Genomic DNA, 14,597 nt, shown 5'->3' on the forward strand with positions numbered 1-14,597 from the left:
TACGTCACGCTCCAGACGGGTGGAGTGGTTGTTAAAAAAGTGTGACTATTTGTGACATTGCGGGGAGGGGTGGGTCAGGTCTGTGTGACGTCACACATTTAGTTTTCTAATTTTATTTCTAAATTATGGTGTTGTTTTTTGGCAGAATATCAGAGCTTTAAAGAATCTTTCGAAAAAGTAAAACATTTAAAATAGTTTTATATATGTTAATTAAACAACTTTTTATTTGCAATAATAAAATATAAAAATAATGTAGTGATTCATTCTGTCATTTAATAATGCATAGCCCCTACAATCAAACCATACCGCAATATGTGAACATAACTTAATTGCATGACGATACAGCATTGAGCTGAATGCTGGTTTTGTATCCCGATTACGAAACTTCATTGTGTTTTATTAAAGAGAATGCCCGGAATCTGGCCGACACTGGCGTCCGTTCCATTGGAACTGCGGTTGCTGTCCGTGAACTCAAACGTGACCCCGTCCATTATCAGCGTCCTCTCGCCGTCCACGCCTTTGTGGGTGGGCGTACCCTTCATGATAACCACCACAGTGAACACGCGCCGCGGGGGGATCCGCAGCGGGCGGGCCAGGTACACCTCGTACTTATCTTTTATAGAGTTCGTGAATAAACTGGCGTCGTTCTTACGTATCTCTTCTCGGGTGATGTCGTCGTATACAAGGATCTGCAGCGCGTATGTCTCTTTTCCGGATGCAGCGCCATATATTTCCACCCCATAAAGAACTATTGGTTGTGAAACTGTGAAAGAAATGGCATCGGGCGGCCCGTTCTGCTTCCATTGACCGTCTGTTCCGGGAAACCGTGTTGCGCTGATCACGCTGGGACTGCGTGACGTGGTACTTAGCATTAAAGGCTCGGCGTTCTCCGTAACGTTCCGCGGGAACTGGTTTCGTTCCTGTCGGATGAACCTGTGAGGGAGTTGGTTTTCCTCACCATGAAAAAATTGAAATATAGACAGCGTTTCATCGTGTGACAGAAGCTGACCTAGTGAAACTTTCTGTGTAAAATAAGTCACATCCATCACCGGAAAACGTACGTAGTACAACAGCTTGCCAAGCACTTTGCGTCTCGTTTCATCTGTCGCCTGCTTCTTTTGACGTCTGCATTCAGCGTTTGCCCAGACGACACACGCCTCAAACACGGCCTGCTCTGACGCGCGCAGGTCGTCTGACTTGATGATCCGCTCCACGCACTCCGAGCACAACTCCGCGAACGACGGCTTTGCCAAGACAGCGTTACCGTTGGTGTATATGTAGCGGACACACTTCTCATACAGGCCGTTTTCATTGTATATATGCGCCTGTTCCATGATCTTGCACACGGTCTCGTCGTGCATCTCCGCGTCCAGGAACTGGAAACACAGGCTTGACAATCCCTTCAGCTGGAACTTCCGGGCCGCATAAAGCATGAACGGCGCGTTGTCTGAGTGGATGTCGAACACATCGGTATATACATACCTGGAAACACACGAGCAAATAAATAACACAATGATAAGATCACACAATGCCAACAGTGTGTGTGTGTGTGTGTGTGTGTGTGTGTGTGCGTGCGTGCGTGCGTGCGTGCGTGCGTGCGTACGTGCGTGTGTGTGTGTGTGTGTGTGTTTATATAAAAAGAAGAGTTTACATTTTGAAGAAAGGGAAGTGTCTGTCCAGCTGATATCAAGGATGTCATAATGTTACTTGTATCGGCAGATAAGCTGTCGTGCATACACATTAAGTGTTTGACTCTTACATACACAATGGTAGGTTTGGTAAGACGTGCTTACAACGTCCCTCCACGAGCCATTGACTTACTGTAGCAGCTCCCGAAAGTTATGTGGCTTTATATCGGGGACGTCTATCCGCACGTCAGGTTTCTCCATGTGTTTTATGAGTGACTTAAAGAGCACTGGACTCCGCGCGAGCAGCATGTATTTGTGCGCACGAATCTCCTCACGTGATTCACCCACGGTGAATGTGACGTCACACGCAACCTATAAATAGTAAGGCGGCAAGTAACATACCCGGGCAGCCGGGGTAAATTTGGCATACTTTGGCTCAAAATTAAACTTTTCCCTGAAAGGTCACTAAATGAACTCGTGAAGGGGCATCATTACCTGACAATAAACTACTACACGTACTGAGTCGCTTAATGTTATACATGTACGTGTCTGTATTATGCTTGAACATGTATGTTTGCTCACGAATCTTGATTAGTATATATTATCGAAATACACTCTCTTTAATCTCGATCTGCGTCAAAAATAAGCAGCGGAAATACCACATTTTATTGTTTGAACTTTTTAGTTAAACACGATGGTGAGCGGCCAACCTCGTACTTGAGCATGTAGCTGTTGGACTCGACTACCGTCTTCCCCGACTGCCATGCGTCCTGGAAACATATAAATGAACCTCCGATTTTCGCGACTTCAGAAATCACGATTGAGTTAGTCTACATCAGATGATGGCGAGAGAGAGAGAGATAGAGAAGCGAGAGAGAGCGAGAGAGAGTGAGAGAGATAGAGAGAGAGAGAGAGATAGAGCGAGAGGGCAGAGAGGTGAGGTGATAGAGCGAGTAGATAGAGATAGAGAGAGTAAGATAGAGAGAGAGAGATAGAGGAGAGAAAGAGAGAGAGAGAGAGATAGAGCGATAGAGAGAGCTATTAGATAGGGCGATAGAGATAAGAGATAGAGAGAGGAGAGATATCTAGAGATATCCTCGAGAGCTTTAGCGCTTCTCTTCTCTCTCTTCTCTCTCTATCTCTCTCTCTCTCTCTCTCTCTTCTCTCATCCTCTCTCTCTCTCTCGCTCTCTCTCATCTATCTCTCTCGCTCTCTATTCTCTCGCTCTCTCTCTCTCTCCTCTCTCTCATCTCCTCTCTCTCTATCGCCCTCTCTCTCGCTTCTCCTCTCTCTCCTCCACTCCCTACCTACCCTAACTCTCTCAGCCATACCATCTAATCTCTACCTACAGAGAGAAGAGACAGACGAGTACGCGACGGACAGACGCGACAGACAGACAGACGACAGAACAGACAGGAACAGACAGAGAGAGAGACAGACGGACGGACGGACAGACGGACAGACAGACAGACAGACAGACAGACAGACAGACAGAGAGACAGAGAGGGACTGCCATTGTTCAGTCACGCCAGCCACTCTAGTCCGTACGTCCAGCGCTCATGAAGAATATCATTGATCAGTCACACCAGCCACTTTAGTCCGTACGTCCAGCGCTCTTGAGTACCATTGATCAGTCACAAAGGCCACTTTAGTCCGTACGTCCAGCGTTCATGAGTACCATTAATCAGTCACGCCAGCCATTCTAGTCCGTGCGTCCAGCATTCATGAGTACCATTGATCAGTCCCACCAGCCTTTCTAGTCCGTACGTCCAGCTCTCATGAGTACTCGTACCAATGATCAGTCACACCAGCCACTTTAGTCCGTACGTCCAGCCCTCATGAGTACCATTGATCAATCACACCAGCCACTTTAGTCCGTACGTTCAGCTCTCATGAGTACCATTGATCAGTCACACCAGCCACTTTAGTCCGTACGTCCAGCGCTCTTTAGTACTATTGATCAGTCACACCAGCCACTTTAGTCCGTACGTCCAGCTCTCATGAGTACCATTGATCAGTCCCACCTGCCACTTTAGTCCCTACGTCCAGCGCTCTTAAGTACCATTGATCAGTCACACCAGCCACTTTAGTCCGTACGTTCAGCTCTCATAAGTACCATTGATCAGTCACACCAGCCACTTTAGTCCGTACGTCCAGCGCTCTTGAGTACCATTGATCAGTCACACCAGCCACTTTAGTCCGTACGTCCAGCTCTCATGAGTACCATTGATCAGTCAAACCAGCCACTCTAGTCCGTACGTCCAGCGTTCATGAGTTCCATTGATCAGTCACACCAGCCACTTTAGTCCGTTCGTCCAGTTCTCATGAGTACCATTGATCAGTCACACCAGCCACTTTAGTCCGTACGTCCAGCGCTCACGAGTACCATTGATATGTCACACCAGCCACTCTAATCCGTGCGTCCAGCTCTCATGAATACCACTGATAAGTCACGCCAGTCACACTACATGTACCTCGTGGAATCCAGCGCTCATGAGTACCATTAATTAGTCACGCCAGTCACACTAGCTCGAGACTGACAGTGCTCAACGAGTGTGATTGAGTCTCCATGAACAGTACAACCGGTCAGACCAGTCGGTGGGTACAATGGACACCATGCGACGTGTGCAGGCTTCAAATAACCCATTTAATTAACGTGTGTGATTGATATGTTAACTGGTGGGCGTTGAGCTCAGTTGTTTGTTATCGGAAACTATATTAATATGTTATTTTCATAATAAGCATAGCTAAGTCGCAAAGATCAATAGAACAAATCAATATTGCGCTGCTAGGGCTTCAATGAGACGGATTGCCTTGATTGTGTGTTGATTCGGCAACGATCAATGGTAGGCGATAGAGAAATAGTACACTGATTTCAACATTCGATTGGGTTATTCTCCCACAAAGCTCATGAGAAACGATATTCAATATCAGCCATGTCTCGGCAATATTACCAATCACAGCATGTTACCAGCAATTTAACCCAATCGGTGCATCGATTTTATTATTGTTTAAATAACGCTGATGTCGTCATCATGTACTACATTGATTGTCATTACATCAAAAACATTGTAAATAAATGTATACTGCAGGTATCGGGTCAACGTACGGTAAAGAGAGGGAACACACAAAGTTTCCACAACAAACACAAACAGAAACGGTTTCAGTAACTTAATGAGCTAATATGAGACAGCATTGTATTTGGGAAGAGACACCATGTCAGCGTATTAAGAGATAAGAAATATGTGACATTTTTATCATTACTATATAATTACTATATAATGGTCAGTGATAAAATATTACCAAAAAATGAGATGCAGTTTTGGAAACGAACACCAACTGCTTATATTTGTATAGTTCCTCTAATGTTAAAAAATACGGTATTGACATACCGCTCTGATCTCATTATCCGTTGCAGGAAGTGTTATGACCACCCTGCTTGTGCGACCCGGTTTGGAACCTTCATCGGCGCTACCGTCATCCGGTGTGCGGTTAGGACTGCCGACATAGGACTCTGTGGGCGTGCGTAGGCGACTTTGCCGCGGCGTTACAGCACTCTCCACTGGCGTTCCCGTGTGCTGCCCTTGCGAACGCCGTGACTGCGTGTGCAGACTTTGTTGTTTGACAGGCTGCGACTTGCGCACAAAATTGTTAATATCTGGTTCCGGTGTGGGGTTGTCCACGTTTGGCGAGACGGTGAGCGTGCGCAGGAGACGTCTGTCTGCGCTTGGGGTGCGAGATATGGCTGCCGGGCTTCGGATCGACGCACTTCTCCCGTTCGGGTTTTCCTCCGCTCTATTACCGGTAGTTTGGTTGCTGTTGGCTCGTGTTTTGTTATTTCGTTCGGTTTGTAACTGTCTGCTCTGAGACATGACTTTGGCTAGCCTAGATCAATTTAAACAATAAGTAAATGCCAAAATACTTCCAAACCCACTCGTACGTCGCTTATCTCTGTCACGCATGTTTAAAACCTTGCAGTTTCAGGAATTGAAAGAAGCTCATGAACAATACTTTATCATCAAAAGATTTATACGAATGAAAAACCTTTGCGTGTTTGACGTAATCCATTAATAATTTAATAATAAACAAGAAATGTCCCCTTCTGCGCCGCTTTGATTTTTTTTAATCATTTGGCAGGTTCATATAATTATCTCCCTTTAAAGCTTATTACTTCCCTTGGATTTGTTTTTTTTACCTTTGACCTTAAAGGATGAGCTAGACTTTGACCTTTCACCACGCAAAATGTGCAGCTCCGTGAGATACGCATGCATGCCAAATATGAAGTTGCTATCTTCAATATTGCACAAGTTATAGCAAAATGTTAAAGTTGGAGCAAACAAACAAACAAACAAACCAACCAACAGACAGGGCAAAAACAATATGTTCCCCACTATAGTGGTGGGGACATAAAAAATAAATAAATAAATAATAATAATAAAAATAATAATAATTATAATAATATATTATTATTATTATTATTATTATTATTATTATTATTATTATTATTATTTATCATATTATTATTATTATTATTATTATTATTATTATTATTATTATTATTATTATTATCATAATCATTATTATTATTAATATCATTAATATCGGGACGATCATTTTTCATCAAAAATGATGAAAAATGAATAATCATCTGAAATCACACTCACAAATTATTCCTCCAGCAAATGACCACCGGTTACTATTCCACAGGTATAATGGAGACGGTAGTATTATGCACATTTCATTGCTTAATGCCACGCGGCGGCGTTTTTCTTTGAATACAATATTGATTAATTGGTTATTGCGTCCCTAGAGCTGCTTACTTTGGACCTAAGTTTGCGGACTCGTATGGAATGTTTGAAAACTCCTTTGACAATGTTGTAAAGTCGATTCACCTTCTATTGTCCTCCACAGCGCTACGGATACAGAACCTTGGTTTACTGGGCCAGTATAGATTTGCAGCAGCATCGGCGCTAATGTATATACAGAGAGAATGTCAGTAAACATGCAGTGAATGCCTTTAAAATGTTACTTAATTATTGCGGTCAGTAAAAACAAACACAACAAAACAAACTTTAAAGTTAAATTCGATTTTTTTCCGAATGCATTTGGCTGTTTCTGAAGTGCAGTACATGTTAACACCATGAGGTATGTCAGGAACGTGATAATACACATATAGTCATATACCCGGTGGATATATAATAATTTAATGGATCGTATGTAGCAAATGTGTGCGATCATAAGTTTGCACACTTAAGATGAAAATTGCACTATGACTAGATTGAATTAAGAACTTAAGATATCATAAAACATGTAAGAACAATATGTTTATAATTATATAAATCATACCATATAAATATATTCTTTCAATTAGGAGAGGAAGGGTGGGGTAAACATAAATCTGCTCCTTTTATTACATACCAACAACTGAAATTGCGTTAAAGTGGGTATATACGATCTTGTCAAATATTTATTAATTAATATAAAATGTGCAAAAAAAACTTATTATACATATATTTCAATATAAACTAAAATAAAAGTTAAGAAGAACATGTGTCGACAAATGCTAAATAAGCCAAATATTTAATTCTGAAATCGAAAAAGGCTGTACAGCCGAATTCGCCAGCATGTATATCATGCATGTACGATGTGAATCTAAATTTAGTTTAACGGTTCATTTGAAATTCCTGCAGCGATATCGGTTCATACGACACGGGAGACTACAACGGGCGAGGCATGGCCAGGGGTGATAACCCCAAAAAAGGGTTAGGGTAAGGGTTAGGGTTAGGGGTCGGGTTAGGGTTGGGTTTAGGCTAAACCAAACCCTAACCCGACCCCTAACACTAACCCAAACCCTAACCCTAACCCTCTAACCCCCCCTTGCGCAATACCATACCATGCCTCGCCCGTTGTAGTTTTCCGTCTCCCATACGACACACGAACACTTACTAAAATACGAATGCATCGGTTATTGTAAGAAAATATGTACGAATTATCTTCGTCACAATCGGCTCGGGGCGCTAATTTGTATTTGCTGTATTTTATGAAATTTGTCTTAAATGTATCATTTTTCTTGCATATTGTGTGTTATTATAACATATTTGTATCAATATATTACAATTTAATACATATAAAAATCGTATAATCTCGCTTTAAACGGCGAACTTTTGTTGATGAAAAACTTGGAAAGCGAGACATAGTAATCTCCCTTAATATTTACTTTTTATACACATGGTGTATTTTTATTTGGCGTCGCGCTGAAGTGCGGCACTATTGACGGATTGATCTTTTATTTCGCCCTCTTGTAAGAGGGTTGATCATAAGAAATGTCGGTTTATCTTACTAATGCACTTTGAAAATAGTTTTTGTTGAAATAGCAATACATAATTATTTTAATATTTATTCCGTTGCGTTTGATTTATTTTTCAGAACGAACATTTATTTAAACTGTTACTCCCGATCATAAAACAGAAATATCATTATATTTATATGTAAGGGCGTTATTTTCAATGTTAAAGCGTTGTTTAATCAAAGTACTGACAGTGCTGGTGTGACGATGCTTTTGAAAAGGGTGGATATAAAAGCATCAATTTAAGTTTATCTACATCACCACCAGTGTGTATGTGGGTATGAAAATTTCGGGTAAGAAAAAAAATGTGTACGAAAATTTTGGGTACAAACATTATGAAAAAAATGGGTACGAACACAAATTTGGTTACAAAACAATAATTGGGTACGAAAAAATTGGGTAGGAAAATAAATTTGGGTAGGAAAATAAATATGGGTACGAAAAAACATTTGGGAAACGGAAGAGTAGTACCCGTGGGGAACTTGACCCATTCAGCGAATCTGGGAGGCGGGTTACATTCTTGATCAAATATAACAAGAAATATCGTTAACAAATATTTGACGTGTATTTTCTGTACCACTTATCTTAAAAAACGTTCTGTTACAGTAAAACATTTGTGGGTTATAACATAACGTTTCAGCAGATATATTCAAAACTTGACATGCTCTTTAATGACACCATGCTCTTTAATTTCACAAGTATATCGATACCAAACTTTATGTTTCGTTATTTCCTTTCATAAGTTAATGATAATTGTGTACGGATGTGATTTCACTTGCCCATGTGTATGAAAATATATTTTTTTCTCTGTTGATTTATACACGTTTTTATTCGCAATTTATTTACAAAATCACGACAAATGTCAAATACAATACAGAAAATGCATAGTTGTTTCATTGATCTATAAACATATAATGGATTGAATATAACTGATTTAAAATTAATGTTTTCAAACTATTATTTTATTAAATCTTTTCCCCAGAATATGCTGTCCTATTTATAGCTGAGCTTCCTTTACCTTTATCAATGATAATCAGCGAGGTATGCCGATAAGAAAAATCGAGCTATCTCAATCGGACTGGCTCGGTCTTTTACATAGGTCGCCATTGTGAAGATTTTTTCATGGTATGTTAACTTAGACGAGCTGCTTCGCAGCATCGTCAAAATTGGCAGAAACATCGGGCTTAAACAAAATTATAGCTTCTTCGCTGGATGTTTAGAAGTTTGTTGATCGTGCATTTTGGTTAATTTTTTTGCGATAAGTTAGTGTTTTAAATCGATTAATATACTAATATTCAGCAAACATCCGTTTTGTATTCTTTAAAGTTATTTTTTATGAAGATTGCTGTAGTAACCGGACGTTAAAAAAAAGACATATGCGTTTAAGGACCTTATAAACACAAACACACGCATACGCACACATACACGCACATACGCATAACTAAGTGAACTCCTCCCAAAGTTAATGTTCAATAAAGGTCCATGCATTGACTACTATATTTAATTCATTCTTTTCAATTATTAATTAGTGTAACTTTTTTTATTGAATTGACAATTTTATTTTCCACCGAGGTGTCAGTTTCACTCGCCCACGTGTAAATCTAAACGTGCATTTTTCATCCGCGTGAAGACTATAAACTAATGACTTTTCGGACTATAAACTAATGACTTTTCGAGTATAGCTTTTTTACGGTTACAGTATATAGGTCGCTCATTGGTAAGACGTTGTCCTTTTATTTTGCAACCTGCTTAGCGATTATGGATATGATGGTCATGTCTTCTAAGCATCTTATCCACCAGTTGCGGTGGGGTCCCTGACAAGGGATCTAGGCCGACGCAGGTTTTTTTTAAACCCTTAGATGAATGGGTTGACTATAAAGTACAGTACTTAATGTTTTCACTTAACAAATATCGTTTAGGCTAGTATATGTTATTCACATGAACATAATCAACCTATTGTATACTTAGTTTTTGTGCAAAGACAAATGACACATGGCGTCTGAGATATTTAACCCGTAATTTATGTGACATGCGTAATTATCCGCAATACAAGATGACGATAATATTTACTTATTTTAACAGAATAAATCTTCAGTAATTTAAGCACGGAGGCACCATAAAAGCACATGGAATTGAAAAGGCCACGGAACGTGGCTCACCACGAGGACAAAAACCTCGACGATATATTTCTATGTAGTGTGCTACGAACTAAGTCGATGCAATATCTTTCCTCTGAAACTGTATTCATGTATAGTACGAATGATGAAGGTAGGGGCTGTGGTCAAATGAACATATAACGGAATAATGAGACGGACAACAAATGAGGAATTGAGGGGCGGTTGAAGAGGTAGAGTGGCAAAATGCGTGGTTACTCGAAATTTAAAACTATAAGATACTCTACATGATGGGCTGTTTATGAAGAGGAACTATCGTACGACAGTCTCATATCACAGCAACGCGGTCCGGCGATTGAACGAGGCCCGACCGATGCGTTTTCGAACTCACTCGGCCTGGAACAAATCGCCCGGTCGTCTGTACGTTATAAGTATTCCGTAATCATGGACAGGCGACGTCTTTAAATCGTGCTTAATTTAATTTTCAAGACGGACACCCACTTTGTCGAGGGACCTACACAAACAAATAGGCCCTTGCTTTGTATGATATGGGGAAAACTGACGGGCCGCCCTGTGGTATCATCTATACCGTGTTTTAAGTTGGCTTACAGCGCACAGAGGCAGTATTAGTGAAGTCAATTTTGTTGGCAAATACATAAGCAAAACAACATACATAACATATGCAAATTGAAACCAACTCGTAGACAATATAAACTAGATCAATAGTGGTGGGATTATTTTCTGAAATACTACAAAAGCAAAACGATAACAAACAATATATATATATATAGTTAATCCAGGTTAATTAATGTCTTCCACGGAGCGTATATTGACCTCCCTCTCATCTAGAGTTCGTGATGTCTTCCTATTCGAAGAAGACAACAGTTACTTAAAATGTATAAAAGAACACCAACATTTTCGATTGTGATTTTTTTTACCAGAGAAGCTGATTTTTCGTTATAATTTGATAGTTTTTCATTCAAAATGATGATTTTACTAATTATTATCATAGCCACACGCTACCCACCTGTGCTTTGACTGAAGAAATTCTCACCTCGGATTCTTTCATCGGAACCACCAGGCAACACCCCGAGAAATATCTGTGATGTGTAGCCATAAAACTGGATGTATGTTCGGACTTTAGCTATCCGGATGTTACCAAAACAAACGCGGAAATAGATTTTTAACAAGGCGATGTTAGAGAAAAAATGCTATAAACAGTTGAAATAAGTGAAGAAAACTACTTATTTAATTAATATCTCTAAGTAAAAATATATAAAATAATGTCAAACTGTTTCATATGCGGAATTGTATTGTAAATGCTGTGAGCTAGTGTATCTTTTTACGGACATCGTATGTGCGGACATAAGCCATCCGGATGTTAGCAATAAAAAACACGCGGAAATAGATTATTGACAAGTCGATGTTAGAGAACAAATGCTATAAACAGTTAAAATAAGTCAAGAAAACTACTTATCTAATAAATATCTCTAAGTAAAAATATAAAAAATAATGTCAAACTGTTTCATATGCGGCATTGTATTGTAAATGCAGTAAGCTAATGTATCTTTTTACTGTTGAGATTTATTCTAAATGCGAAGTATTTCATCTAGGGTACATGCAACATTGACCAAGCGAGCATGAGTAGCATGTCTATTCGTAGTATCGGCACTCTTATTGAAAACATTCGAATTTTGGAAGTGAACAATTTTTAAATACAAAAACAAGCGTGTGTTTTATGTCGATATATTGTATATTGGACATAACAACGAAAACTGCATTTTTAATGCATTTATAATGACACAGGTTTTAAACATAAAAAATGAAAATTTTGATTATTTTAAAGATTTTATTGACTTCTTAAAGCTGCATATTGGAGTGATGGTAATGTAAGAGAGACAGACACCATGGCCAGACACTTAAATGACCTGCCAAGGTGGATATTCATTGTGAGTTCACATTTCATGGCTATGATAGCCTTACTGTTAGATCTTCAAAATAAGAGGACGTTGTTTGCTGACACAGTGTATTTTAGTTCCACCATTTTGGGGTGGGGCCAGGTCCCTTTGAATTGGCAAGGGAACATTTGCGACGATTTTACTAAAATTAGAAAATTAGTGTTGTTGGTGTTGTTGTTCTATAAATGCTTCAAAATTGAGAATACAAATGTTTTCAGTATTAAATTTACTAAGTTTGAACATATATGGATGGGAGTTGAACAAAATATTGAGATCTAAAAAAAAGGGAAACCTTTCATTGGGAATTTTTAGCTCCCATTTCAGAACAGTATATACTTTCTTTCATTGGGAATTGGGCCGATTACCGGACCTTATTTTGAATTAATAAAAGAAAAACACTGTGACATGATATAGACATACATGTATACAGATAGTGGCTTGGAGACATGTTTCCTGATGTTTTTTTCTTCTATAATTAAAAATACAGCTTTAATAAATGTTTACTTTACTTAGAAATTTAACCATAAAACATGTGGGTTGAAGTTTCAGCTTATGGGATCTAAGTGTAAAATACTTGCTGATTTAATCCCTACAAACATTAGCAACAAAATACTAGAATATACATGAAAAAAATGCACATCCATTCTCTTTTTTCTGATTGTACTATGATAATTTATGATGTTTTTATGACTTCTTTCTACAAATACTGGTATTTTATGTTGTTTTAGGCTGTATGGATACTTGGAAACGTAGCCATGTTCATCTATACTTACTTCAAGTATGCTAATAGTAAGGAGTTCTTCTACTTGAAAAAGATTTTGGGGGTAAGTATTTGTTGAGTGAATTGGTGCACATAAATTAAAAAAAGTTTTAGAGATCCCGGATTCGAGAATGGTCAGCCTTCTCGAGATTTCCACTATCAACAAAAAGCACTGTTATTCAAAGATACTTGAAAGTATCTCAATTAGTAAGAGGATTTTCATACAGTCAAGCTAACACAAATAGGCTTAAATTAAAAAAAAAATTGCAAGTGCTTTGAAGTTCCATTTGATAGTAAACACTGCATCTTCTGTTCTTGTTAACTGGCACATTTCATGTACATTTTATTGTTAGCTCATCTATTTTTTTGAAAAAAAAAAAGAGCTATTGTCATCACCTTGGCGTCGGCGTCCGGTTAAGTTTTGCGTTTAGGTCCACTTTTCTTATAAAGTATTAATGCTATTGCATTCAAACTTGGGTACACTTACTTACTTTCATGAGGGGACTGGGCAGGCAAAGTTAGATAACTCTGGCTTGCATTTTGACAGAATTATGTGCCCTTTTTATACTAAGAGAATTGAAAATTTTGGTTAAGTTTTGTGTTTAGGTCCATTTTATTCCTTAAGTATCAAAGCTATTGCTTTTATACTTGCAACACTTATTAACTATCATAAGGGGACTGTGCAAGCAAAGTTATGTAACTCTGACTGGCATTTTGAGTGGTGAAAGGTCAAGGTCATTCTTCGAGGTCAAATGTCAAATTTATGGTGTCTGTCCGTCCGAAAACTTTAACATTGGCCATAACCTTTTCAATATTGAAGATAGCAACTTGATATTTGGCATGCATGTGTATCTCATGGAGCTGAACATTTTGAGTAGTGAAAGGTGAAGGTCAAGGTCATCTTTCAAGGTCAAATGTCAAATATATGGCGTCTGTCCGTCCGAAACTTTAACATTGGCCATAACTTTTTTAATATTGAAGATAGCAACTTGATATTTGGCATGCATGTGTATCTCATGAAGCTGCACATTTTGAGTGGTGGAAGTTCAAGGTCAAGGTCATCCTTCAAGATAAAAATTTTATAAAATTCAAAGCGGCGTTCTCATGAAGCTGCACATTTTGAGTGGTGGAAGTTCAAGGTCAAGGTCATCCTTCAAGGTCAAGTTCATCCTTCAAGGTCAAAGATAAAAGAATTAATTAATTTCAAAGCGGCGTTATCATGAGGCTGCACATTTTGAGTGGTGGAAGTTCAAGGTCAAGGTCATCCTTCAAGGTCAAGGTCATCCTTCAAGGTCAAAGATCAAAAAAAATAAATTCAAAGCGGAGTTCTCATAAAGCTGCCGTTTTGAGTGGTGGAAGTTCAAGGTCAAGGTCATCCTTCAAGGTCAAAGGTTATTTTTTATTTATTTTTTTTTCAAAGCGGCACAATAGGGGGCATTGTGTTTCTGACAAACACATCTCTTGTTTTTTTTAACATGGTTAAAAAACACAAATATTTATTTTTGATAATTTATTTTTGAAATACCGTCCAACCTTCCCACCCAAGAATCCCCCCCCCCCCAAATATTTTTTTTTGCATTTTTTTAACCCACCTGAGCACAACGCGCTTATGGTGAGCTTTTGTGATCGCCTTTTGTCCGTCGTCCGTCGTGCGTCGTCAACAGTTTGCCTTGTGAACACTCTAGAGGCCACATTTATTGTCCGATCTTCATGAAACTTGGTCAGAACATTTGTCCCATTGATACCTCGACTGAGTTTGAAACTGGGTCATGATGGGTCAAAAACTAGGTC

At 39.0% G+C, this 14,597-nt stretch overlaps 2 protein-coding genes across 11 annotated transcripts in view; one reads left to right on the forward strand and one right to left on the reverse strand.

The window, feature by feature from the left end:
• Nucleotides 1–97: 97 nt before the first annotated feature.
• On the reverse strand, nt 98–7,573 carry LOC127853739 (BTB/POZ domain-containing protein 6-B-like). The gene is made up of 6 exons (XM_052388478.1): nt 7,522–7,573; nt 6,521–6,598; nt 5,021–5,513; nt 2,339–2,398; nt 1,822–2,000; nt 98–1,482 (listed from the first exon to the last, which is right to left on the reverse strand). Exons 3-6 carry the CDS (start codon nt 5,498–5,500, stop codon nt 387–389), a joined length of 1,815 nt encoding a protein of 604 aa, XP_052244438.1. The 5' UTR covers nt 5,501–5,513; nt 6,521–6,598; nt 7,522–7,573; the 3' UTR covers nt 98–386.
• Nucleotides 7,574–11,231: 3,658 nt separating this feature from the next.
• LOC127853741 (cytochrome b-245 heavy chain-like) overlaps nt 11,232–14,597 on the forward strand; it is a 55,736-nt gene continuing 52,370 nt past the window's right edge. For 4 of the 10 annotated variants that reach the window (XR_008036731.1, XR_008036732.1, XM_052388485.1 and 1 more), the window contains exons 1-2: nt 11,234–12,037; nt 12,775–12,870. Coding sequence is in view for 8 of the 10 variants with exons in the window: in XM_052388485.1 (XP_052244445.1) it covers nt 11,996–12,037; nt 12,775–12,870 (138 nt within the window). In the remaining 2 variants the exon portion in view is untranslated. Of the gene's footprint in view, nt 12,038–12,774; nt 12,871–14,597 lie in introns of all 10 variants that reach the window. The other 6 variants (XM_052388480.1, XM_052388481.1, XM_052388483.1 and 3 more) reach the window with 6 other exon arrangements.

This window comes from Dreissena polymorpha, chromosome 12 (assembly GCF_020536995.1).
Source record: "Dreissena polymorpha isolate Duluth1 chromosome 12, UMN_Dpol_1.0, whole genome shotgun sequence".
NCBI classification, from domain to species: Eukaryota; Metazoa; Mollusca; class Bivalvia; order Myida; family Dreissenidae; genus Dreissena; species Dreissena polymorpha.